Below are 26989 nucleotides of genomic sequence, written 5' to 3'. Positions count from 1 at the left end.
CCAATCCACCCAGACCTCCTCCCTACGTGGCGTTTGCTGCTCTTTATACTTCCTGGTTCACTTATACGTAAATTACATACGAAATTGATTTGGTGCTGACCATCACAAACAAATTTGAAATTTGTGTCTATGTACACAAATCAATACATTAAATTTCGTGACTATTTCACAAACAGTTGCTGTGCAACTAGGCTGGATCATATCATACATAATCATTAGTAATGTTCTGCTCATGTTCTAACTGTGGGTTTCATTCTTGGCCACTTTGTGCTTCTGAGCTGCAACTGAACATATCTGTAGTTCTGTGGACTCCACAGCATTTCTTAAATGTCATATTGTGTCTTGCATATCAATATTAAAAAAAGGAGTCCACCCTGGAATGTCATACATACTAATGCCGTTCCTCTAGAAGTTGAGGTGCCCTGCTGTGCTGGACGGTGAATAATTATATGATACTGAGGAAGAGTGTATACGCTATTCCAGTGCCAGTCTTGGAGCAAATGGGCTCCTCTCTGCTGGACACTGACCATTAATAATAGGAGGGACTATAACCGTGTAACTCCACATTCTCTTTGTAAAATGTCATTATGGCAGGACCATGCTGCTTCTCTGCCGGTCTTGGTGCTCAGCCTGCATGTGCAACAGGCAGTCTTTGCTAATAAGATATACTGGTATTTCCTACTCTTTGCTACTATTCACTGTATTTAATTATACCAGGGCCTAGCCATTTTACTTCACACACATACTGTTAAACGGATATAAGATAGACGAACTTTGACATCTCACTCATTATAAAATGTCCCTGTCTCTGCAGGTGCTGGCGGATGGTCACCTCTGGACAGTGACCATTACCAGTGGCTACAGGTGGACCTGGGCTCCAGAAAGCAGGTGAGCGCCATAGCAACGCAGGGCCGCTACAGCAGCTCCGATTGGACAACGCGTTACCGTCTCCTCTACAGCGACACAGGAAGGAACTGGAAACCATATCACCAAGACGGAAACATTTGGGTGAGTGAACAAGAAATATGTGTGCAGGTGTATATAGTATGTGTGTGCATATAAGCCATGGACACAGGCTATTAGATGGGGAACTAAAACAATAAGACCATCAAAGACAAAGCTACAGTTTTATATAATAATCATATTGTTTTGTATTATAATGTTTTTCAGTGTAACAATGAAGGTATCAGTCAAGATGTATGTGGTTAAAGGACTGATCAGAAGGGGAATATTTTATTATGATAGAAAAGGAAATGAAATGCTTATCCACATGCCTATCCACATTATCATTAAAATGTGAAGGCTTTCTTTCCACGTTCACATAACCCAGAGCAGAAAACCTTGTGTGGGAGTGCCACAGTGTGGTGCGCATAAATATTCATCAACTAATTAGCTCCGATTTTACCAAGTGTTATATCGCAACCACGGACCTCATTCAAGCACTGTTGGGTTCTAGATGGAAAATACAGTCTAAGGACAACATGTGGAAATGAGCCATTAGCGCTTTATTCCTTGACATTGATGTGATCTTTCTGTGGCGATATTGCCTACTGTGCCTCGCTTATTTCAAACCAACAGACCTCCGTCACCGCACTTAGCAAGCACTTGAGTGGGGCAACTGACAATCCGTGATCATTAGCTTATGGGTTAAAGGCCCACACTGTTCGCTGTTGCTGCATGGTGAAGGGCTACAGGTGATAACAGATGGGCTTTCAGCAAGAGGAGAGGAGAGGAGAGAAGAATAGCCCTGTCATGAATAACGTTGATACACCAAGCTAGTCAGCATAAATTTAAAACCTGGGAGTAAAAGGGGGGAGGCTGTTTGCTTGTTTATCTCCACCGGTGGAGACAGAATATATTTTATCCCCCCAGTCCCTCCACTTTACTTTATTGGTCAGATACAACACACAATAAAGGAACAGTGCGTAGCGTTTAGGGGGATCTATTGGCAGAAATGGAATATAATATTAATAAGTATGTTTTCTTCAGTGTGCAATAATCTGAAAAGAAGTGTTTTCGTTACCTTAGAATGAGCCGTGAATATCTACATACGGAGCAGGTTCTCTTCACGGAGCCATCCGCCATGTTTCTACAGTAGCCCGGAACGGACAAACCAAACACTGGTTCTAGATAGGGCCATTCACGTTTTTGCGTCGGCCACTGTAGTTCTCCTACACGCTTAGCACCCAGGAGAAGTTTCAGTTGGTTGTCATCTGCAACCTCACTGCTCAATACCGTCAGATCCTGCGCACTGTAAATGTATCAGATTAAGCAAAAAGGCTAACAAACGAGATATACAAAAGCAGAAAAACAACATGAAGGACATACTGTATAGGAGCACACAGCATACATTAAAAGGAAAGCTAGTAAAAAAAAAAAAACATTAAAAACAGACCATACATACATGTAAGCATCTGCATTGAGATGTAAAAGCTTTAAAAACAGATGGAATAAACAGAAGCTGACCCTGTTGACTCCTGTTTCTGAAAATACACCACATATCAGAATGTTACTAAGTGTGATAAATCTGATAAGGGCAAATTTATTTTCCAAAATGCTGAAATAAATAAAATAAAAAATAACCAAGCAGAAGTACTCGATTTGACTGTTATCAGGTCATTAAATAGATGTTATCAGTCACTCTAAGCACCATAGATGTGGGTCATTAGGGGCCTACTATGCCTACTATGTTGTAAAAGTGAAAGTGAAACTTAAAAGCAACACGTTCTAACATGTTGTAATACCGAATGAAACATCACGTATTGAACAGAAACAAAAAGGTTTTTTTTAGGTTTAGGCAACAAAGCTACAACTTATTTAGGTTTAGGCAAAAAAACTAGTTAAGTTTAGGGAAAAACATTGAACATTGAACATAACGACAAATACACATTGTTGGTTTCACAACAATGCCCAGTCTCCTGGGCGAGAACCCTGTGTTTTGTGGCTGTCGTGTTCTTTTTTACCTTCTTCTGGTGATTCTAGATGATAAAACCTACTTGTGGGTGTAGTAGGCCCCTATTGGTCCACATCTATGGGGCTTGTAAAGACTGATAACGCCTATCTAATAGCCTGACAACAGTCTAATCGACTGGGAGAAGATGCATTTTTACTAATCTAGGGTTAGCGTTCACTGACAAGTAAATTGTTAAATAGAAGTGGAGCCCAATGCTTGCCCTCTCAGCAGCCACTGACACAACATATGTTCTAATCATGACATGAACATCCTATAGCCGAATATATTAACATAAGCTTTTCACTAATGCAGCTTCTTGAATGTTTCCTGACAGGCGTAATTCCGGGCAGAGTATGTTTGAACGGACTCTGTATCTTAAATTTTACTCCTGAAACGCTGCTGTGCAATTCAAGCTTTTCTACCTCTGCTGACAGGGCAAGAAAAGTAATGTGTTGGCAGTGGGCATGTCCTCTACTTAAAACATACAAAGACCTCAATAAAGATTCATGTGCACCATCACACTTTCTGTACGAGAAGATCCGACGTGAAGAATCTTGTTTACCTGCCACAGAATTAAAAGCTCTAGTTAGCGGGTGTTTTCAAACGCAAATGTGCCAAGTGTTTGTTTTTCTGCATGTGTGCATTTTTGTCCGTGGGTATTAAGCTGCATTCAGCCCCAAATGGCTTCATCATTATTCTCTCTTTTAGTACTGTTAGGACGGGATGCAATGACAAATATGGATCGTTTACAGTTGAAAGTAAATGAAGCTGTTGTTTGTGTGTGCTGCATCATAATTGTTTGCCGATTATTATTTATTCAGAAGTGTTTTCCTTCTGCCATTAACCCTGATTCATTGCCTTTAATATTTCTGCAAATACTCCAAAACACATTCATCTCGGGTGTATTTGTAACTATAGCCGACTTTTTTTCTTCTGTTTTGCCTCGATGTATGACACATATATTGCTTTTTAATTTATCGCCAGTGCAATTCAAAATATTGCTTATGTAAACAAATACAGAGCCAATGATTTTAAACTGGGCATACACCATCAATAACCCCCCAGTGCAGTAACAAGCAAAAACCCAGAGCCATTTGTTTCTCTCTGTCTCTTGCCTGATTTAGAAGAGGCTTTGGGATTGCAGCAATCTACATGCATGCACACACACTTCTACTCCTACTAAAGCTAAAGATTAGACCTTTTTTGTGAATGTAAGTGGTGATAATATTGGAGCTATCAGTGCTATTGATCAAAGGGACGAGTTGGGACGGTAGGGTGCTTAAGCCATCTTAATGTTTCACACACACACACACACACACGCTGCTGCCATCAGGCCCTGTTTCAGCCCATTCAATCACATTCGGCTCAATCCCATTCACCACTGGATGAGGTTCACACAGCGATCCCCAGAGAGAAAACCACCTGTCCTGCAGTCTTATGCATGAAGGTTCTATTCAGGAACATTTTGCCACCAATCACCGCCAGCCGTTACTCCACATTGATGGCTTAACTCTTTCACTGCCAGACTTATAGGGCGACTTTCAGTCACAGCAATAGCGTCGATGCTAAGCTGAACCGTTGTGACTGTGTCACTGGGGAGGATAGTTGGTAATGGCCTGGCAGCCGCAGTATTGGTTTTGTGAAAAAAATAATGTTTTAATTCCTCACTAATGTACTACTGAGGAGTCGCAAAGACACTGATGAATTACTGTGATAATTAAAACTGGTCGAATAGAGGACAATGCCTAAGAGACTGCCAATACTTGCAAACTTGAATTAATCAGTTACACAATAATCATACTTATAAGGGGACTCATTGGCTGTAATGGAAGATGCAATGGATTTGTGAATAGATAATATCTGACTGAGTTCTCATCTAATTATTACAGTAAATGGAGAGTCAAGTTTTTAACCATTAGTTTGCGATAGACCAATGTGTTGAGTAGCAAGTCGATATTGTTTGTATCTTGTGTTTTACCAGGAGGCACATTTTTTTGGCAATTAATCTAGCGATTATTTTTTTTTCAATTAGTCAATTATGACATGTTTACAACTAATATAAACAACTAATCTATTGATTATTCTAAAGATACTTTTTTTTAAATTCCAGATTAATATAACAATTAATTTACCCCAAATTAATATCACAAAATTGTCAGATTAATATTTCAATATTTTATTAAATCCTTTTGTCTTAAAAACAAACAAATGTAACAAGATAATAGACCTAAAAAGATAATAGACTTTGTTAGATGCATGATCAGAAAAATATTGGACCTCAAAATCAGAAAGGATTGCTGTGACACACAGATTAATTTAATCACTATATGTCACAGCAACCCTGAACTGAATCAGTATTTTTACTTAAGTACTCAACTTAAAACTTAAACTGGTTATGACATGGATGGATTTCATCAGTGGAGTAATATGCAGATAAGATAATCACTGGCAAATGTATTTTTGCATCAGTGTGGGACAAGGGAAATAATTGAAACGATTCACAGACAGAAACAACAGTCGGTAACGTTATTTAAAGCCATTTTCTCAGTCAAACAGGGTCGTTTAAGTAAACAGAAAATATCAAACAGCAGAATCCCAACGTTAGATGATACGTGTGTGTAACGTTATGTTAGCAGCGGCGGTTACTGCAGAAGTTACTTTTAACATGGGGGTGATGAAGAATCATTTAGAAAATCAATTTTAAGTGACTACTAACAGAAACACAGAAACAAATTCCACGTGTTGATAATCCTAATATATCATGCTCTGGTGGGGACAAAAAGTAAACAGGACGATGCTGTCTTGCTGCGATTGCCGTCTTGACAAACGCAGAGTTTTTGCAGAGTTTACAGAGCTAGGTTTCTGGGGGAATGCATGGTTTGACCGGGCACAGCCATTCTTGTGACACGCGTTATGCAAATCGACGTATTTTTGTTATCAATGACGTCGATTAGGTCAATGAATCATCCCAGCCTATAGTGACTTGATACACAGTTGTGCCTGCTACAGAAGTTGGTAATAGTAGCTGGCAGTAATGCACTTAAAATGCAGCAATGTGACAAAAGAGAAGAAGAAGACAACAAGCAAATGCAAAGAATTAGGGTTTAAATCTCTCAAAAAATGTTTTAGGAGGTACAAAATACATTTAATATGTTTGTTAGACCTTAATGACTATGATTTGGTGAGTAGCATTGAAGACAAAAACGTGTTTGTCCACATGGTACTTTAACAATATGTATTTTTTTGTTTGCCAAATTGCACTTTGGCAATGATTTCAATAAATAAAATGAAAGAAAAAATCATTGATTTACTTTCTTACGCATCCTCTGAAAACCTTCACTCATAAAATAGTGGCAGCTGCAAAGATTATAGAACATGCGTTTTAGAAACTTGGAGTACTCAATGACAGATAACAATTTGTCATCGAGGTGAATGTCTTGGAAACCTGTCAAGTGATCATCTTTTTGTCAGTTTTAGTGTCAGACTTTGATTCCACAGTTACAGCATCATGATCTATTGTGTGTCTCAGGGGGGACATTAAAGGCTAAATGTGGTGTCCAGTGAATTCTGTGACTGTCTGCACATTAAAACTCAATTACCTTAAACATTTTAAGTCACATTTTCCTTCCACACACTTGTTTACCATAACTCTTCTTCAGATAATGCCAGCAGGCCCTGTCAGATTGTTTATTAATGTGGATGAGAAGCTTGCAGCTGCATGTAGACCAGCCAGGTCAGTTGACAGTAATGTATGTATCCAATAATCTAGCACAGACAGTGCTGCACATCTTAAACCGACACAGGATCAAACGGGGGCATGTTAATAATGGTTTCTCACTGGACCAATGAAAAATGTGATTTCTGTTCTTTGGACTATACTTAAATATATAATAAGTTCCTGCCACCCAAAACTCCCTTCATGCGACTGTTTTTTTTTTTTCCATAATTTGTTATATTATTATTACATCTCTTTGTCATTTTCCTTTTACGTGTGTCTCTATGAACTTTGTGTAGGCAGCACAGGGTTAGAGATTGCATTCATATTCTACATGTGTGTGTCTTGGTTGGTGTCAGGGGTTAGATACTTACTTACCTTAATTATACACATAGGAGAAATAGTGCATGACTATGCTGTAAACAAGGAGGCTACACCTGTAAATACCGTATATGATGCATGTTGCTAATATTCACCAAGATATACTGGCACTTAACAGCAATTACCTCAGAGCAAAACAATGCAGTGGGGGGAAAAACACAAGACATAAAATAAATATTTTACTGTAAATCAGCATCATAGAGAAACTGGGATCTTTGTGATTAACAGTGGCATAGGGCACCAATAATTCTTCAAGCCTCTGTGCTTGGAAACACATTACTGACCTTGTTATCTTGTCAGCTGGCCTGTGAGCCACTTTGGTCCATGCTTGAAAAAAGCAGGGCATAATGCAAGTGAATTATAGTCACCCAAAACTCTGACAGGTCTATTAATCTAACCAATATCATACAGTCGTATCACTGTTTGGAATCTTCACATGTTGTGAGATTAACACTTCTATTTCCCGGTGTCTTACAAAGAAGAATTTCACTGCTGGATTTCACCGGGCCATTTCTTAAAACTAGGTCACATAGTAGACGTGCAATTATTTAAAAAATTGGTGACTTATGGCCAGATAAAACTGAGAAAAAGGCTGTAGATTTCCCTATATCTCTAAATATCCTACATCAACCAGAAAGCATTGTGCAGAGTGCCTTCCAGACCGCTCCAAGGCCACTCTTTTTATGGGTACTTTCCACAAGGACTGCCGCCGGTGGTGGCATGTTTATGGAATTTATTTTCAGCAGAGATGAGTTGGTATTGACCAGTATTATATCGCACTGGAGTGAGTTATTATGTAGATCATTTCGAACTTCCAGAGAGCTGTACACAAGCCAGAATCAGTGGGCAACTCCGGGGTCTGAAAAGTGAAGCCTATGAGACAATGACCCTACTTCTCACTTGATTTATGACCTCAGTAAACATTGTAAACATTAGTTTATGGTCTCAGTCGCTAGTTTCAAGTCTTCTTTAATACAGCATGATGTTCATTTAGTGAATTATGGTCCCATTTAGAGTCAAATAGACGATATAGGGTATGCTTTAGGGTATGGCTACCTTGTGATTGACAGAGCGCTACCAATCTGGGAGTTGTCTATGTTACGTCTTACAACCTTAACCCTTTCACAGTGTGTTTTCAGTTCATGAAAGTTAATTATAACCTTTTTAGTTGCTTACAAATGTCTTTTTCAACGTTCGGTTGTACCTAGATCCACCCTTTTGTGTCACTTCTGGTTGCAAAAAAACAAGACGATGACGGTCAAAAATCAAGATGGCAACGGACAAAATGTCAAACTTGAGGCTTCAAAACGGCAGTCCACAAACCAATGGGTGATGTCATGGTGACTATGTCCACTTCTTATATACAGAATACTGCGAGAGCACAGCGGCAGATAGAAACTGAGCACAGTGAAGTTCGTTGTCGTCTACATCGCTCTGCCGCACAAACATCCCACCTGTCACCAGCTGCGGAACGAGCCAGCCCAGCCAATGGACTTCTCTGTCGGCTGAGATTGTAACGAAGCTCTGGCGGCCGCCTCCTCCTCCATACGCTGTTGTGTCTAATTCCGCAACACTGCACTTGTGCTGGAGTAAATGTATTTACCTGCCTCCAGCTTGATTTATTTATCTGTGATATTTCACAGTCAGGTCTGAGAAAGAAAAGCAACAAGAAGAATGAAAGTGCAGAGCTGACTTTTTGAACTTGAGCGATTTTCCCAGTTGTAAGATTTAAACCACCCTCCGCGTTTTTGCATCTGATTAAATACAGACATCAAGTGCCTCATACATTTCCATTTAGGCATTTGGCTGACACTTTTATCTAGAGGGTTTACATTAGGAGGGAAGTAAGTGTACATTAGTGCAAGGGACCAGAGAGACAACAACAAAGCAAGGAACAATGAATAAAATGGTTAGTGTAAAAACAAAGATAAAAGGAGTGCTCAAAATATCTTGCATATACTGTATATATTAAAGTGCTCATAAAGGAGAGGCGTATATGAAGATGCAGGGAAGTGGTCTGGAATTAAAACGTTCTCTCTCTTGGGCTACAGTCTTAGACACTTTAATAGAAGAATAAAAGCAACTAAAAGTCTTTCTTATAATGATATAAACTTTGTATGTATACATGCATAAGTATACAACATATAAGTATAACAACAGACTAGTTTCAGGTATGTCTAAGGGCCATTTGGTTGCAAAGGCAAACTACTATTGAAACACCCAACAGCTGGTTTTCGTGCAATTTTAGCAGGAATTACGCACAATATATTGATAATGCACCTTCTTGAAACTAGTGCAGTGCCTGTCCTGAACAGACTGAGTGTTTGGCACCCATAAGTTTTGCTTGCAGCATTGTCAAGAACCACAGTACGGCTGCTTATGCCCGCCAAGTGAGAAGTTGATTGGATGAACGGTTCTCGAGATAAGGAAAGTCATATGCACAGACAGACAGATATAAAGTTTAATGATGGTGCTACAGCACCACCTACTTATTGGCCAGGTGGCACCAAATTTGTCATGGCCACTCAGACATCATATCTACATATGTCCACCAAATGTGGTCACAATAGCACAAAGCGTTCAGGAGACATTTTCAGCTATATTAGCAAAACTGTATAGAACATCAAAATCCAAAAAAAAAAATATTTTCCGCTTGGTCCAGAGATTGTTCTTTACTAAATATGGTGACGATTACATAGATTTGTCTAGGCCCACAGAATCCAGGAAAATAATAATTTTGTCTCTGAGAGTTAGGGGTCCTAAGTTACAGGCCAAAACGTAAAGATTGTTGTTATAGTGCCACCATCTGGTCAAATTGCACCACAATCGACACTGCACTCCCTTTCGTCCCCAACAATACACCCGCCAAGGGTGAGGTAGATCAGATGAGCGGTTCTCGAGATATGTGAAGGACACACAGAAACAGAAACAGACAGAGATTCTTCACTTTATAGTTAGATAGGCACATAGCTCCATCATACCCACATATTCTGGGGAGACCCGTGTTATGAAGGACCAAATGCCTCGCTCATAAATTCACATTTAGCTGGTGAATCTGCCGCTTGCTAAATGTCAGCTTGTAATTGAGTGATCAGGAGGAGTGCTCCAGATCTCAGCAGGAGTGCGACTACACTGTTGTTTCACTTTGCTTTCTACTATGCTTTCTATGTATTTGTTTTAATTTAATCTTCATATCACAAAGATATTTTTTTAAGGTTCACTTATGATGAGTGGACCATTTACCTTTCCCTGTGAAGCTTCTGAATAAAAAAGCATGTTTGTGTGAGTGGGAGAGAGAATGAAGTGTTGGCTTAGCTGTGATAGTATCAGGAGTAGGAGAAAGGGAGATATTATGTAAACAGAAATGTTGACTAATTTCTTTGCTCTAATTATACTGTAGCTGCACAATCCAGCGCAGCAACCACATCCAGTGCAACTGTTAAGAAACGCCTCCGATGTTTGAATAATGATAGCCTTTCATTAACTCATCTAGGAATCATTTCAAACAGCCCAAACCTTCATACTCCTGCTATTGTTTAAGTTGACCACATTAGTGGTTCTATCTAAGTGCTGCTTCACATCAGTGACGCTAATTGCTTTTTCCAGTAACACAAGAGAAACAATAAGCCATTGTTGTTCCGTCAAAGTAAACTTGAATGCCTATTTTCTTACTGATTATTATTTATTCTGGAGATAAGCATCCATTACAAAATGTTACGCAAATATTGCACACTACATTCAACCATGCGTTGTTGAACTCAAAGCCATGTGGTTTCCAAAACGCTGCATAATGACTCAGGTCACAAATGGAGATGACCCATACTAGGGGTGGGAATCACCAGAAGCCCCACGATACGATATTATCACGATACTTAAGTCACGATACAATCTCATTGCGATTTTAAACACCTTCTTTCAACTGCAAATTATGCAGTTTGTCAACATTTGTTTTTATCTAATAAGATACAGTTGTCACTCTGTTCATCTCAGAGTTTACATTCACATATCTTGAGGTGAGATGTCAAGGGTATCCTTTGAAAATGCCAGTTTTTCCTCGCCAAAAATTAGCGTAACTTTAAAGCGTTTAGCGTTCTTACCGACAAGCTAACATGACACGATTCTTTAGGTTTTCTAGTTTCATATGATCTACAATCTCTAAAAGAGAGAATAGTGTGTGGGCTGTCAAATTGTTAACACTTTAATAGTTCATGTAATAAAAGATCAATACTTGACGTTTGTGTATCAGTACAATATTCCCACCCAAAAATATCGCAATACTAAGCTGTATCGATTTTTCCCTCACTCCTAATAGCTACCCCCCAAACAGTAACTGGTACCAGCTGATAAAATGGATTGGGGAGGGGATCAAAAGAGATAATTTACGTCAGAGGAAATGAGGTGCACTCATTTGATATTAATGCAGGATCTTTAAGAGGTTTAGCATTCAGTTTGATGTGTGTATTAATAGATGTTATCCTCTTGTTTGATCCTGACTCATATTGACCCAGCACATAAATTGCCAAAAGAGGCAACAAGGCACCCACATGCACGGAAACACATTCACGCACACACACATTCACTCACAGCGATGGCATGCTGACCAATTTGCCGTTGGCAGTTGTAAAGGAATTATTACATGCAGCATTAAAGTCCAAAATGTTTGAATTTAACTAATCAGACCACAGAGGAACGCATTGCTCGCAGTCACGGATATGACTTTTATGCCTTTTTTTTTTTTTACTTTTTTTAATCTACATTGATATAAAGTCTCTTCTAACTTTGGGCTCTATATCTTGATCCGCTGCAGTGACTTCACAGGACTTGAACGTCAGCCTCTTTAACGTCACTTCACTCCATTCCAGATAAGAGTTGTATGGAAATTAAAAATTGCTGAGTGTGAATAACGAGGATGATGAATTGAAAAAGATAGGACGCTTCCCAGTGAGTCATGGAAGTCTCCTGTGGTACGACTTGAGTGGCTGCTGTGAAATTTGAATAGTACGGTCGTGAACATGAACATTTTGTGTCAGCGGACAAGACACGTCACTGACAAGTTTAGACAAATAATACCTTTCTATAGCAACAGTGCAAGTGGTGCCACTTTTTGTATTTTGTCCACAAGACTGCTGGTGATGAGTGCCATCTGTCTGACTCATTTTGCTGAATAGAACTTCCCTCTTTCCAAATGGTTCTCGTGGGTCTTAAAGCTAATGTCAAAGCTCCGGGTAGGCGGCGGTGTGATGCACGAGGAGGAGTCGAACATGAATGAGTGTGAAAATGCTTGGCCCCTCAAAACATCATGTCAAAACACACATACACTCACAAATAATGAGTTGTTAGCAGGCGCAGACGCATGCACGTACACAAACACGGCGGCTTAGCTCCGTGTGGTGTGTGTGTGGGGTTTTATGGCAGAGCCAGAGAGGCAGTCTTCACTCCATCAGTGTTGGTCCCTGGTGAGCAGAGGGGAGAGAAGGTGCCAAATGTTCACAGTCTGAGTAATGGGCTCTTAAAGCTCTATTCTTTGTGTGTGTGTATGTGTGTGTGTGGGTGTGTGTCTCTCTCTCTCTCTCTCTCTCTCTCTGTAAAATTTAATTCAGTGCAGGGGCATATTTTGCACACCAATGATAATTTTGTGAAGTTAGACGGGTGAAATACTGATGATGGTGTGATGCTAAAATGTTCCTTGATTTTTACAGACCTTTCTTCCTTTCTTTCCATTACTCCACAGTAATTAATTATCCAAAAAATGGAGGTGCAAAGAAAAGTATTAGCATGAAATGTTCTGGAAGTGTTCCTCATTTTTCAGCTAATAGTGTGTGTGAAGCAAAGAAAAGGATTGCAGTTCCCTTTTGTCACCAGCTCCTTTTAGCAGGTGAGAGCAGTTAATGAGAAACTGAACTGAATAGCAACGCTTCGGCACATGGGCTATAACGGATACAAAGGGGGGTTATAATAATGGACCAGCTCCAGAGGGAACATTGGAAACACCTTGCTTGCACAAATACTTAATGTGTATTAAAAAGCGTTTGATGCACAGAAATCAACAAAAAATGCAAAAAGATGAACATAAAGTAAATGGTTATAATGAAATGTGCAGATGTGCAGTTCAAGCTCAGTGTTCTTCCTCAGATAGCATTGGAGAGTAATGGAGGACTGTAGAAATGAGGAAAACAGGAGACAGGATGTGAGCTCTCCACTGGAATAGACAACATAATATCAATGATATCAAAAGCTACTAGGAGGATACAGTGATTAGAAGAAATTACATATTTTAGGATTATACGTTCTAGGGCTGTCAAAGTTAACGTGATAATAACGCGTTAACACTAATATATTTTAACGCCACTAATTTCTTTAACATATGAACGCAACTTGTGATTTTTAATTAACCACTTACAAATCTGACGTGCTGCCGATATTTCAGAGGTTGTAGCAGGCTCAGTTTGTGAAAATACTGGCATCACATGAAACAAAAAAAAAAAAAAGGAATCCATTGGTATCAACCATTTCATACGAGCTTTTTTGAGAAGGATGCTGAATGACGCTCCAAACTTACGCAAAATTTTGGCGAGGAACAATTGGCATGGCCATTTCGAAAAGGGGTCCCTTGACCTCTTACCTCAAGATATGTGAATGAAAATGGGTTCTATGGGTACCCACGAGTCTCCCCTTTACAGACATGCCCACAGGATAATCACATGCAGTTTTGGGCAAGTCATAGTAAAGTCAGCACACTGACACACTGTCAGCTGTTGTTGTCTGTTGGGCTTGAGTTTGCCATGTTATGATTTGAGCATATTTGTTTATGCTAAATGCAGTACCTGTGAGGGTTTCTGGACAATAATTGTCATTGTTTTGTGTTGTTAATTAATTTCCAATAATAAATATATACATACATTTGCATAAAGCAAGCATATTTGCACTCTCCCATGTTGATAACAGTATTAAATACTTGACAAATCTTCCTTTAATGTGCATTTTGAACAGATAAAAAATGTGATTAATTTGCAATTAATTGCGATTAACTGTGGACATTCATGCGATTAATTGATTGACAGTCCTAATACTTTTATTACCAACAAGAAATTGTCGGGAAGAGGGAGAGCATCCATTCAAAACCGTCTGGAGCTGTAGATCCAGATCAAAAGTCCATTTAGCATCTGCCTGCAGCAGAACTTGGTTGTGGTCTCCGCCCTATTGGGAGGCTTGATTGACTTTGTAGCCCAGGATTTTTATACTGTGAGCAAAGTGTCAATAAGTGGTATACCAGAAGAGAAAAATCCCTCCCATCGAGACAACTGTTTTTTCTTCAGTAAGGCCTGTTCCCATTTGCTGTAATTTACCGACACATAGTTTCAGGCAAGGGACATGAATAACATAAAACCGCCCATGGGAGGCACAGTCGGATATTTAAGTTAGAACATGTTCCACTTTTGGGATTCACAAACTGCTTTGGTTTGTTGGAAGGAGGGCAGACGCAGCTTGTCTAGTGGGACAAGTGTTGTAGTGCTATTAGACTTGAATTGATCACTTAAGTCTCTGAGGTTGGTGTTACATTGAAGAGTTCCAGTGGGTTTCTCTCTGAAAAACATCATGTAATTTGCAACACATCCCAGTAGCTCTACTAAAAGACTATTTAAATAAGCCAGAGTTGTAGGCATTCACACAGTCTCATGTGTCCCTATACACTTGTTGATAAAAAAACAGAAGATGATTCTTTTTTACTTTTGTAAAGATTCATGACTTAAATTTAGCAGTTTGTTCTGTCTTGGCGCAGAATAGAGGCACACGCCCACGCAGACACAACCCGCCCACAGGGCTTCACAGAAACACAAATTTCTCTGTGGCCCTTCTGTTTTTGTCCTGTACACTTGTCGATAAAAACAAAAGACCAGACCAGGCCGGACTGATTTCCCCTGCCTCTGTTAGGAAGGAGCACGCACACACTTGCACACACAATGGCCCCTTTACTCTGGGCTGGTCTAACAAAGCGTCCAGCAGCAACAAGCAAACACCAGAAAATAGCTTTCACTTGTTGTTCCTCAGTATCTGGAGATCTGTTCTCTGGAAAGGCCTGTCTCTGGCTGTCAAAACAGAGACACACACACACAGATTCACTGACACACAAACAGACACACATGGAGAAATGACAGATTCAGGAAATGAAAAACATACAGCCAGGGAGAATAAGTAAGCAACTGAGGTGTAGGGAGGAGGGGTGGAAAGAGCTGCTGAGCATGTAGATAATGGGTGTATGTGCACATGTGTGTGTGTGTGTGTGTGTGTGTGTATGAATGCCCGGTGGTGTGTATGGGCACAAGCATGCCAACATGCATGTGTCTCTTGTTTACATGGCGAGTGATGTGTGTGTGAGAGACAGAGCAGACCACAGGGGTTTTTGTTGACCAGCTGTAGTGAAGTGATTGTTTCTTGAATGACAGCCGCCCTGGTGTTCCAAATGCCCAACAAGGACACTGGCTGGCTCTCAGCTTCCCTCATTATTTTTGTTTTCTCTCATTGCTTTTTCCTCCACTGATCTCACAGATTGCTTAAATCATGACAGCCCTGCGCTCTTTTGACTCTCATGCAATGTTTTCTTCACTAACTTTGCATACTTAAACTTTTAAAACGCAGCATGTTCAGTTTTTTAATATTCTTAAACTTCATTAAATCCTCACAGGAGTATAAGAAATAGGAGTAAATATTTTTCGGTTTGAATCCACTAGGGATTCCCAAGTGCACCGCTTTTTTTTTTTTTTAATATAATACAGCAGTACATTTTAAAAGTAGTTTGACGAGCATGAATATACATCAATTTTAGGATTAAAGTTTTGGAGAGAAACGCACAAATCCATAAAAACATGTGCATACACAGACATATACTGAGTGAAAACTGAAAGTCGCCTCGGGCACTTTGTGGCCTTTGTTGCCGTAAATTACCTCAGTTCTTGATTAAACAAAACGTCAAAGTGTCTAAGCTCTTAAGTTGCCTAACACTTACACACACCGACATAAACGGTCACACACACACACTATGAAGTGACACGCACACACACAAATTCCCAATTACTCATTGGATGCTGGTTAATGATTTGACTTTGGAGGAGAGGGAATTAAATGGTTGACTAAGCAGACTTTTGCGAGGTGTTCAGCATCCACAACTTTTTTCCTCATCTTCATCCTCCTCCTCTCTTCCCTATCCTACCTCTTGCCCTCCGCTCTGCATAGTAATGCCTTTGAATTGAGCTGTTCATTCAGCCAAGCACAGATAAGTGCCGAATAGCGGGATGAACACAATAGAGAAATAAAAGGAGGAAGCTGGGAAATGGGGATGGAGCTTTTGGGTGGAGCCGGAAAATGGTTTTGTTCTGTCTCCCTTTTCTATCTCTTATACCTTGACGGCTGGATAAAAGAAGTAAAGTCTTCGGCACGCAGTCAGCCAAATCCTCAGTAGATATTCATTATTCAGAATTTTTTTTATTATTATTATTTTTTCCAACTATGAAATGAGCTTAAGGTTGATATCAGGTTTTAACGCCACAGAAAAAGTTTAACTGGCAAGGTGGTGTGAGGGCAATCGTATATATGTGTGCATAATGTGCTCCATGTGTGCATGCAAATTGATACATGTGTGCTTTTTGTGCTTCAAATCCTGAGCCAGGACCACAGGCTTTTTGGAAGCAGAATAGTGAAGGACAAATATGCAATAGAGAGAACAAGGTGTGAAGGAGGATTTAGAAGATTTGACAGAAAATGAGAAGAGAGAGAGAGATGAGTTTTGGAGAGAAAATCTGAGAAATGGACCAAAAACTCCACAAGATGGTGCATTTTTAACCAGTTTTTCTTCTTTCAGATGCTCATTTTATGTCTTGGGAGGCAGTTTGAAGGTGTTAAGCTGTGAATGTATCTTATCTCAACTGCAGCTCCAAGGACACTGCGTCTTTATAGCCTTGTCTTAAAGAGAACATGAAACACATGTTTGGGCACAAAGTTGCATAAAATCAGATTTTAAAAAGTTGTTAAAACTACAGAAATATATGACAAATTAATTTTCATAATTTCTAGCTAGTTCATCTATTTTTTGACTTTATTGTTTGATCATTGAATGATAGACATGTGTGGGGGAGGGAGAGGGGATGACGCCGACCGCTTTTCAGCTACCGGGTCACCTACTTAGTAACCTACCTAGTATATTTAGCTTGGGAGCCGTCATGTTGGAGTGATGCTGTTGTATACGTTACGCGGTTGGTTCGCCTCCAGCGGTGGACGGTCAACATTTTGGATTTAAAAAGTAATATATTGTTCCAAAAGTAAATAATTGTGCCTTACGTTGGTTCATAATGGCTACGGTATTTTTTAATTTGCCACCAGACATTGTCTGACGCTTTTTCGGCCGTTATTACGGGAAAAAATGAAGCGACCATTAAAAGTGTTAACGTTAATCCCACCGTTATAATATCCTGAGACAAGACCGAGAGAAATCTGAGTTGGTGCATGTGTCCGTGTGTGCATCGGTTTGAGAGTAACGTTCTCTCACAGAAATCCATTGGAAATTATTCAAACTGCATGCAGAGACATAAGAAAAATCATTCATTAGTTTATCTGACTTTGGGTATGTAAGGGAAAGTCAAAATCCCCACAAAAACCAAGCATCCCATATGTCCGTGCACACATGAATTGATGAATGAAATCCTTTGGAAGCACTCAGAAAATAAAGAGTCTGACATGACAAATTGTTTCTTTTCTCTGAATGTGGCATGGCCAGCAGTAACCCTTTATTAACTATAAATGACATGCATACAGTACTGTGAGTGTGTGCGTGCCCTTAAGCAAGTCACTTAACCCAGACCTTACGAACCTGTGCACCTGCAGAGACTAGAAGCTGCAGTTAAAGTATACTGAAGGGCTCCCTGATGAGTCATGTAGAGCGTTGTGAATTTAGAAACAGGGTGCTAATAAAAAAAAGCGTGTGTTTGTGGTCTCAGTTAACCTTTCCTGGATAAATAAAGATTAAAAATGAAAGTGAGGTAAAGGCACAGAAGAGATAGAAGTACTGCTCACCTCATGTCCACACACCCCTGCCACAGCAGAAGCCCTGAGAGGCTCTGAGCTTAGTGTGAACTCTTGACCATCTCCTCCTTTGCAGATAGCGTATCTTCAGGGGTCACTGAGGAGTCAGCTCAAAGCAGACTGTCGAAGCCGAGCTTTTTTCCCCCCCTCCGCACTCATCCACTGCCCTGCCCACTTCACGTCTTATCTAGAATAACACATGGCTGTCTAGTGTCTTGCTCTCGTCTAGTTACCTGCTAGGCTTTTAATGATGCTTCTCCCAAATGGATCGTGCCAACTGTTTTGTGTGTAGAAGAAAAGCATGCGGGACATGGTGGTGGTGGTGGTGTGTGTGTGTTTGTTTCAGGGAGGAGGAGAAAGCACAAAAGTGAAAATAGTTCAGGGACTGTGGTGATGTGGATTAGTGGGTGGTTAGAGGTTCTCCCCATCATGTCAGGTCAAGTGAAGGAAGAGACACTGAGCGGGAGGAACAGAGGAGGAAAAGGGAAAGAGAAAGCAGTTGAAAGAAGGGATGTGTTAAACGGTGCGTTTTCTGGGGACTTTGTCGGTACTCTAGGTTTCCGCTATGTTGTGAAACGGATGAATTTTCTGTTTTGTCTCTCGTCTCTGCGGTGTAAACAAACATTTCTGCTTTGAGCTACCCCTCTCTAACAAGATTTACCTATACTTTACCCCAATAGATCGGTGTAAAACTCATCACAGCCTCGCAGACACGAACCTCACCTTTGCTGACGGCTTTTTAGAGTGGCCACAGTAAATGCTGTTCTTTTAGTGCACCACTGCCATTACACGTCCAAAGAACTGACAAACTGACAAATATAGCCTGATCTCCTCAAATCCATACCACTTTATTGATGCTGCCTCTTTGTTGTTACCTGACCATGAACTCTCTTTGCGTCATTGGTGAATTTCTGCCATGCTGTTGCTCTAGACAGAGGAGGGATTTTTAAAGTTGAACTTTCCTTATATGCACCTTTAAAGAACAAAGTGTTTCTAATTAGGGCTGTCAATCAATTAAAATATGTAATCGCAATTAATTGATTGATCGTCCATAGTTAATCATGATTAATCGCAAATTAATCACACATTTTTTATCTGTTGAAAATTAACCTTAAAGAGAGATTTGTCAAGTATTTAATACTCTTATCTTATATTGGCGGCTTGTCAGATTTTTAAGAGGTGAATTAAAAATCGCAAGTTGCGTTAAAGAAATTAGTGGCGTTAAAATAAATATGCGTAAACATGTTATTATCATGTTAACTTTGACAGCCCTAGTTTTAATGTGATTTTACACAAAAACCAAAAACTTAAACTTTATTGAATGTGCATAGTAAAGTAAATAAATAGACATATTTGTTTTGTTTTGTAGATAACACAGCATGTTCTTTTCCAGAGGCTGAGATTTCAGAGACTGCACTAACTGAATGTGTAGAGCGCAGAGCTGCTAATATGACAAGAAACTGTAAACCTCATCAGTCACAAGCCCCTGTGAATCTTTTGGGAGCCAGAAATCAGCCTAAATATGAGATGAAGTGAGCAGGGACTTTCTTACATCCACTTGGTGCTGAATACGATATGCAATTTCCTCTTCAAATCCCCCGCAGTCAGATTGTCTTATGGCGGGCTTATTAGATATGTAGACTCATAATTGTTTTGTATGTTTTGTGAGTGCGCACCTTTAGGGCAGGATGTGGTGAGTGGAACAAATACTCTCGCTCCTGGTCCCGAAGCTGCTTGTTCGACTGCAGGCTTGTGGCTTTGATGTATTTAATTTCATTGTCTGTGTGTGTGTGTGTGTGTGTGTGTGTGTGTGTTTGTCTTCACAGGCCTTCTCCGGGAACTCCAACTCGGAGAGCTCAGTTCGCCACGATCTGCAGCAGGGAATCGTGGCGCGCTTCCTGAGGCTCGTCCCGCTGGACTGGAGCGAGGAGGGACGGATCGGTCTGCGCATAGAAGTCTACGGCTGTTCCTACTGTGAGTGGAAACAAACACACGTTCAGCTAGCGGCTAAATATATTCACTCCCAGTACTTGAGGAATCTATTTGTACGTGAGTATTATTAACATTCATAATTGCGGATCTAGTGGGAGAGCGTAATGATGGTTTGTCAGCTCCAATCATGTCACAATGGCTTTTTTCTTCATTATGGGCTGATTCTGTTTAGGAATCAAACACAAACCCGGGGTGAAATCCTGCCTGGAAACACACACACACACACACACACACACACACGCACGCACACAATGTGCAGAAATATGCAGAGCACAGTTACAGATGGACAGACATACCGATGCACACACACTCACACACTGTCTCTCGCTCTCTCTCTAACAAATGTATCATCCAGGGAACTGTCTCTCTTACAGCCTCTTTGCTCTCATCCTATTAAAGGCTGCCAAATTGATTTTGATAACAAATTTCAATTAAGGCTCTGCATAAATTACCGTTATAAGTGACACACGTACATCTTTCATTTCAGAGATGCACTACACTGTGTGTGGATATGCCTGAGTGTGTGTGTGTGTGTGTGTGTCTGTGAATACAAGGGCATGCGTTGCATTCCAGTCAGCCCCTCATCCCTTTGATTATATTTCCCTTGTTTAATTTCCCTCCCATGTTAAAAGAAAAAAGCAAGTCAGTAATGATAAGGATGACAAGATGTGGTACACAGAGAGAGATGCACACGCGTATGCACAGAAATCCAGCCCACTCTGAGTTTATATCCATCACCTGTCCCCTCCAACAAAAAACACTCCTGCACTCACAAACAACTTTGACAGGGAAATAATTCACTTCTAATACTTGTGACTGCTTTTGTGCTTAGATGGAGGCAACTTGTTGCTGTTTTTTAACCAGAATAGCTTCCACCCTTATATTCTCTGAGAGTGTTCGTCTCATTTGATCTTAATTTGGACTATAAAAACTGAAAACTGAATTTGATTTTGGGGACATCTGCCTTGTTATTTAATGTCACGTGTTCTTAAAGGCACATTTTATTTAAAGCCACTTCAACTTTAAATAGTGTCGTGCAGTTTCACCATAACAACGCAGTTACGCTTTGCTTTTCAGAGACAATAAAGAAGGTAGAAAAGATAATTTTTTTACAAAAAAACTTCAGTAAAACCAGATAAGCATGGATAGCCTCAGTCCAACACAGAAACATTGAGGCAGCTAGCAATCATTACAGGGCCTGCTCGCATCATTTCATTATTTATGAGCATTATTTACTTAGACTTTTCCAAATACAGTATAAAACATGGTTTTCAAGTAAGAAAAAGCAAGATGTATTTCTCAACTTTAGAGAAAGAAATGTAGGAACAATCGATAGCTTACACAACAGTGAAGCTGGGTGTCAAGCACCAGAAAGTTTGTGAGTTGTAGAATTTTTGCAGGACTGAGTAACATACCTGGAACACAGTGTATACTGTTTATTTATAAGTATTTTAAGAAGTGGTTACCATTTGACTTTAGACAACAGAAAAAGATGGTAGACTGAGTTTGATCCAAGTAGGCTTTTTAGCACTGACACTGTTTGTCACTACTATAGCTTGCTAAATGTGAAAGTAAGTACTTAGACTGAAAAAAGACTAGATTTGATTTATTTATTCTGCAGCTCCTCCACCGACTTGTCAGTAGTCAGTGTGTCAGATATTAATATGGTTTCTGCATATGGGTCTATTTAAATGAAATCTCTACTGGCTGTAATTGTCATCTGAAAGCATAGGAGGCTTGTGCATTAAACATGTCATCTCTTTAGGTCTCTTTGCTGTCTAAGCTCTGATGATGCAATAGAAGTTTTATCGCTTAAAATGATATTACACCCAATCACAGCTATCAAGGCAGCTGCAACCCTGTCGCCTACAAAATTACATTCCCATACAACTAAACTGCATTCTCAGTTACATTTCGAGGGAAACGTATTTTCTCCTTGGGCGCAGTTTTAAACATGTGGTTAACGTTTCAATTGAAACAAAACAAAAACGCAACAAAATGACTTTGTTAAACAATAAAACAAACACTTGTAAAACATAATGGTTTGGCTTAAAATACATTTCTTTATGTTGTTCAAGTTTAACGTTTGGTTTCACACGGGACACAAACAGTGGTCCCCTGGGTGAAAGTCCTGTGTTTGTTTGACCCAACCATCCAGCCCGAGTTCCTCCCTTCACAGACTGTGAATAGAAACTACGGCTGTCAATCAATTCAAATGTTTAATCGTGATTAATCGCATGATTGTCCACAGTTAATCGCGATTAATCGCAAATTAATTGAACACTTTTTATCTGTTCAAAATGTACCATAAAGGGAGTTTTGAAGTATTTAATACTCTTCTCAACATTGCAGTGGACAAATATGCTTGCTTTTTGCAAATGTATGTATATATTTACTATTGGAAATCAATTAACAACACAAAACAATGACAAATATTGTCCAGAAACCCTCACAGGTACTGCCTTTAGCATAAAAAATATGCTCAAATCATAACATGGCAAACTCAAGCCCAACAGGCAACAACAGCTGTCAGTGTGTCAGTGTGCTGACTTGACTATGACTTGCCCCAAATTGCATGTGATGATCGTAAAGTGGGCATATCTGTAAAGGGGAGACTCGTGGGTACCCATAGAACCCATTTTCATTCGCATATATTGAGGTCAGAGGTCAAGGGACCCCTTTGAAAATGGCCAGGTGAGTTTTTCCTCGCCAAAATGTATCGCAAGTTTGGAGCATTGTTTTGCCTCCTTCACAACAAACTAGTATGACATAGTTGGTACCAATGGATTCCTCAGGTTTTGTAGTTTCATATGATACCAAGATCTTCACCCTAGCTTTAAAGCCTGCTACAACCTAAAAATCGCAAGTTGCGTTAATGCGTTAAAGAAATTAGTGGCGTTAAAATGAATTTGCATTGACTTGTTATTATCGTGTTAACTTTGACGGCCCCATTAGAAATGTATTTGTTATGAGTCAAAAAACAAACGTAACGAACATTTTTTTTATATTTAGGAGACCAGGCTGGTTAAGGAACAAAATAAGGTCAAAACTTTTTGTTCAGAGATGCCCATTTGTTTGCAGAATACATAAATCTAAATGTTGTCCCCATCAGAACTTCCCCTTCAGCCACCCATAAACCACAGAATAAGAAATACAGTACAACAGAAACTATGCACTCTAAAATCCCCCCAACATGCACAACAGTAGAATTAGACAGAGACTGAGGTTTAGCAGAATCTGGGCATGAAAAGATAATGAGTTTCACTTTTTTCCTGCCTCAACAACAACTACTGCTGATGTGACCTTAGCCAGCATCTGCTCCAGTGGAGCTGCTCATGGGCCAGTAGGGGAACACTGTGATTATGCTTAACTCCCACATGTAAATGGGGTTCAGCTGTGTGAAATAAATCATGACGAAATAGATTGTGTGCGCTCTCTCTAGCTTTCCTTTCTTAGATTCAAATAAGACAGTTTTATTCAACAGACAGACAGAGAAACAGAGCGTTTGGTAGACAGTGTTTGAAGTATACAATATTGAAAGAACGTATCTGTTCCTACACCAAATAAGCACCGAAAGTGTCTGTGTTTCTGACAAATATGAATGTTGTCAACCACACTTTGACAGATGAAACACATAATAAATACAAAGAACACACACAATCAAGTGAACGCATGCATACAACTCAGATATCAGTGAGAGACACAGACCTGCACATGTAAACACACACACACTCCCCCTGGTCCGCTGTGTCTTTCAGAGTTGTCTGTCAGCTGTGTTTTGAAGCCCAGAGTGCTTTCTCATGATTATGCTGTCACTGCTCCTTTCTTCGGCATTCAGTCAGAAAATGAGAACTCGTACATTTCGCCTGTTCATCCACCCGCCCTTCACTCCCAAACTCTCCAATTCTCTTAGAATCAACTTCTCCTAAATGTTTTTTCCTGCTTCCCAATCCAAAGATGAAAGAGAAGGAGAAGTACAGTGTCGGGCGACGACAAAGAAAAAGAGGATGAAAGAAGAAAGCACAAAAGAGAATTAGTAGGAGGAGAAGGAGGCAGATAAATATAGATGTTATGTTCCCCGGCATAATCACCAAATATGTTGGTTGTAGATGATAATTCTGGGTTTTGAAAATGTATGATAATTAAATGCAATGCCATATTATGAGTCATCTAGGACTGTGCAATGAAAGGCAGTGTGTGTGTGTGTGTGTGTGTATGTGGCTGTGCCAGAGCCAGAGGGCACAAAGGAGTCGTGAGCCACCATGCTGTGGAATTTACGTGCTCATTTCCATTTTGATTAACATAGGATCAACAGAAAATCAATTATTTCATAGATGAGTCGGGGAAATAGTGGAGCCAGTATGCGAGAGAAAAGGGAAGTCAGACGGAAACAGAGTACAAATTTAATTTTCTATACAAACCAATCACTCTCGCGCAAGTAGAATTTGAAATGACTGCGAGCATATCATATCTGACTTCAACCTGTGGCCCATTTCTGCCGACAATACTCTAAACCTGTTTGTCAGGATGATGTATCACCATCATTATCTGTCGTGTCCAAGAAATGTACTTATGTAGATTGGCTTATTGTTAGCATCTATTTCTGGAGCAGGACTGAGGCCAAACGCATAAACAGCTATAAGAGCTTCATTGTAGCCTTCAGGCTCTGGGGTGCAATAAATATGAGGGAAATACATACAGTATTTGTTTTATCATTTTATCTACAGAACAGATCACCTAACATTTGATTATTTTGTCTTGCCAACAGTCACGCAATGCCAATACACGTCTTCCATGTGTATGAAAAGCACCCAAATCCTATAGTTCAGTAAAGGAACATCATACTGTGAGTGACCTGCTTTTGTGCTCACAGCAATCGAAATTTGCTGCTTGCCCAACGACACATGTTGCCATGGATACAATTTAACATGCCAGTTATGTGCATCCTTAATTTGTCTTGACATGATGCAGGTGGCATCTCCGTGGCATTGCTATACGTTGGCTGATTGCATGTCTTTTTGTTTTGTTTGTATATAATTGCACAATCAGGCAGTTATCCAAAGTGACACATTTAAGAGATATGAATTGGAGAGATGCCACCAAAAAGTGCTGTAAGAAGAAGAAGAACTTAGATGGATATAAATATAGAGATAGATAGATGGATAGATGGATGGATAGAATTTCTTTAGCCCAGAAACGTAATAATCCAAACAATATAATTACATTAAAACACATAATAATCAAAATACTAAAATCAGAAAATGTGTTCGCATACCGCTTCCTGCATGAGGCCCATTTAGTTTAAAAGTTATTATGTGTAGTAAACATGTAGAATAACTGATATGTTGCCATTTGAAGGGGAGAATGATTATGAATATAATGAAATCCTTTTTAGATTGAATAGATTTCAAGTGTAATACCTCACTTAATAAAAGTGAATTTTGACAAACGTGACATTTTTTTGGCATTGGCTTTGTAGCTCTACACACCACACAGTCACCATTGTGCAGGTAATATGACAGTGGTGTACTGAAATCAACTTGTAATTTTCAGACCCTGATAAATAATAACTTGCAGTATCATGTATTTGAAGATTATATTGGCTGTTACATGCAGCTGTCTATTTATTGTACCTCCATCTCAATCACTGTCTGTCGCTTCACACATCTCTGGTGGAAAACACCATCTGGGTCAGGGTCCAAAATGGCACGGTCTCCTGGGTCAGGGTCTGGAAACCTCTGCCATCTTGTGTGTGTGTGCCATAACAGCTGCCCTGGCTGCAGACCAAGTAGTCGTCCCTTGTCGCTCCGCATCGCAGTGGGTCAACATTCCCCCCCTCTTTCTCTCTCATTCTCTGCATCTCCCGGTCGGCTGCAGGTGGTGGAAAAGCCCTCCATCCCCCATAAAGTCTCCCCACTGACATCAAGCACTCAGCTGAGCTGCCAACCCTTTTTCTGAACAGCACACCTAGATCTGCAATATCTCATAAAACAATTGGGAAACTGTCAACTACCACCACTGTTTGCGCCATAAACGTGACAGAAGAAGATGATGAGAGGGGCTGGGAGAGAGAAAGAGGGATGAAGCAAATGAAGTGATTGAAGGAAGAGGGGGAGAGTAAAAGAGGGAAGCAAAATAAATCAGAGAGGAGAGTGATGGAGAAAGATGAAAGTAAGAGCGAGGAGAGAGCGAGAACTAGTGTTGAGAACAAAGTGTAAAGCAGCGAAAGAGATGGAAGGATGTATTTCCACCCAGTGAGAGGCAGCATGGGACCATTTGGGGGGAGCATTGAAGTTAGAACAAAGGAAACAGATGTAATATTCCTCTAACCTCCCTCTCCAGGTGTTTATCATGAAAGGGACAGGCCGGGCATAGTTGTGTGTGTGTTATGTAAGTGAGAAAGTGAAAGAGAAGGTAAGATCGAGGGGGCAGCGTGCGTGACTGCGCATGAGTGTGTCCGTATATAAGATGATACGATCTTTCCAGAGCTCTGTTATCCTACCACAGCCCCGTACATACACTCGTCTCTACCTTCTACAACCACACACACGCACGCACTCTCCGCTAACCACTTGACCAGTTGGGGTGATGATAGTAAGATTGAAGAGGGCCTCGAGCACTGCACTTTATTTCTCTTCTCAAAATGTTCTCCACCATGTTGCCCGTCTCCTTTCTGTCCTCAGTGTCAGTTTTTTTTTTTTAGATGTAAACCTTATCCGATGATATTTAGTTTATTGTGCAATCAGTAAAAATATATGTAGCATTCAAACCTGTAGATAATAGTGCCTTCAAATGGAGTCGTGTTTACCGTGTTCACGAGAAAAGTACATATGAACGCCCCCCTAATGTGGTATTCACGACCTCCTAAGTGGAAA

General features: G+C 40.0%; 1 protein-coding gene across 4 annotated transcripts in view; it reads left to right on the top strand.

The window, feature by feature from the left end:
• Nucleotides 1-26989, top strand: part of cntnap2a (contactin associated protein 2a) — a 393831-nt gene that overhangs the window by 183799 nt on the left and 183043 nt on the right. For all 4 annotated transcript variants that reach the window (XM_074622116.1, XM_074622115.1, XM_074622117.1 and 1 more), the window contains 2 exons: nt 815-1008; nt 19949-20096. In XM_074622116.1, the coding sequence (XP_074478217.1) occupies nt 815-1008; nt 19949-20096 (342 nt within the window). The remainder of the gene's footprint in view (nt 1-814; nt 1009-19948; nt 20097-26989) is intronic.

The sequence above is a fragment of the Sebastes fasciatus genome, chromosome 21 (genome assembly GCF_043250625.1).
Source record: "Sebastes fasciatus isolate fSebFas1 chromosome 21, fSebFas1.pri, whole genome shotgun sequence".
NCBI classification, from domain to species: domain Eukaryota; kingdom Metazoa; phylum Chordata; class Actinopteri; order Perciformes; family Sebastidae; genus Sebastes; species Sebastes fasciatus.
This window is presented reverse-complemented; position numbering and strand designations above follow the sequence as displayed.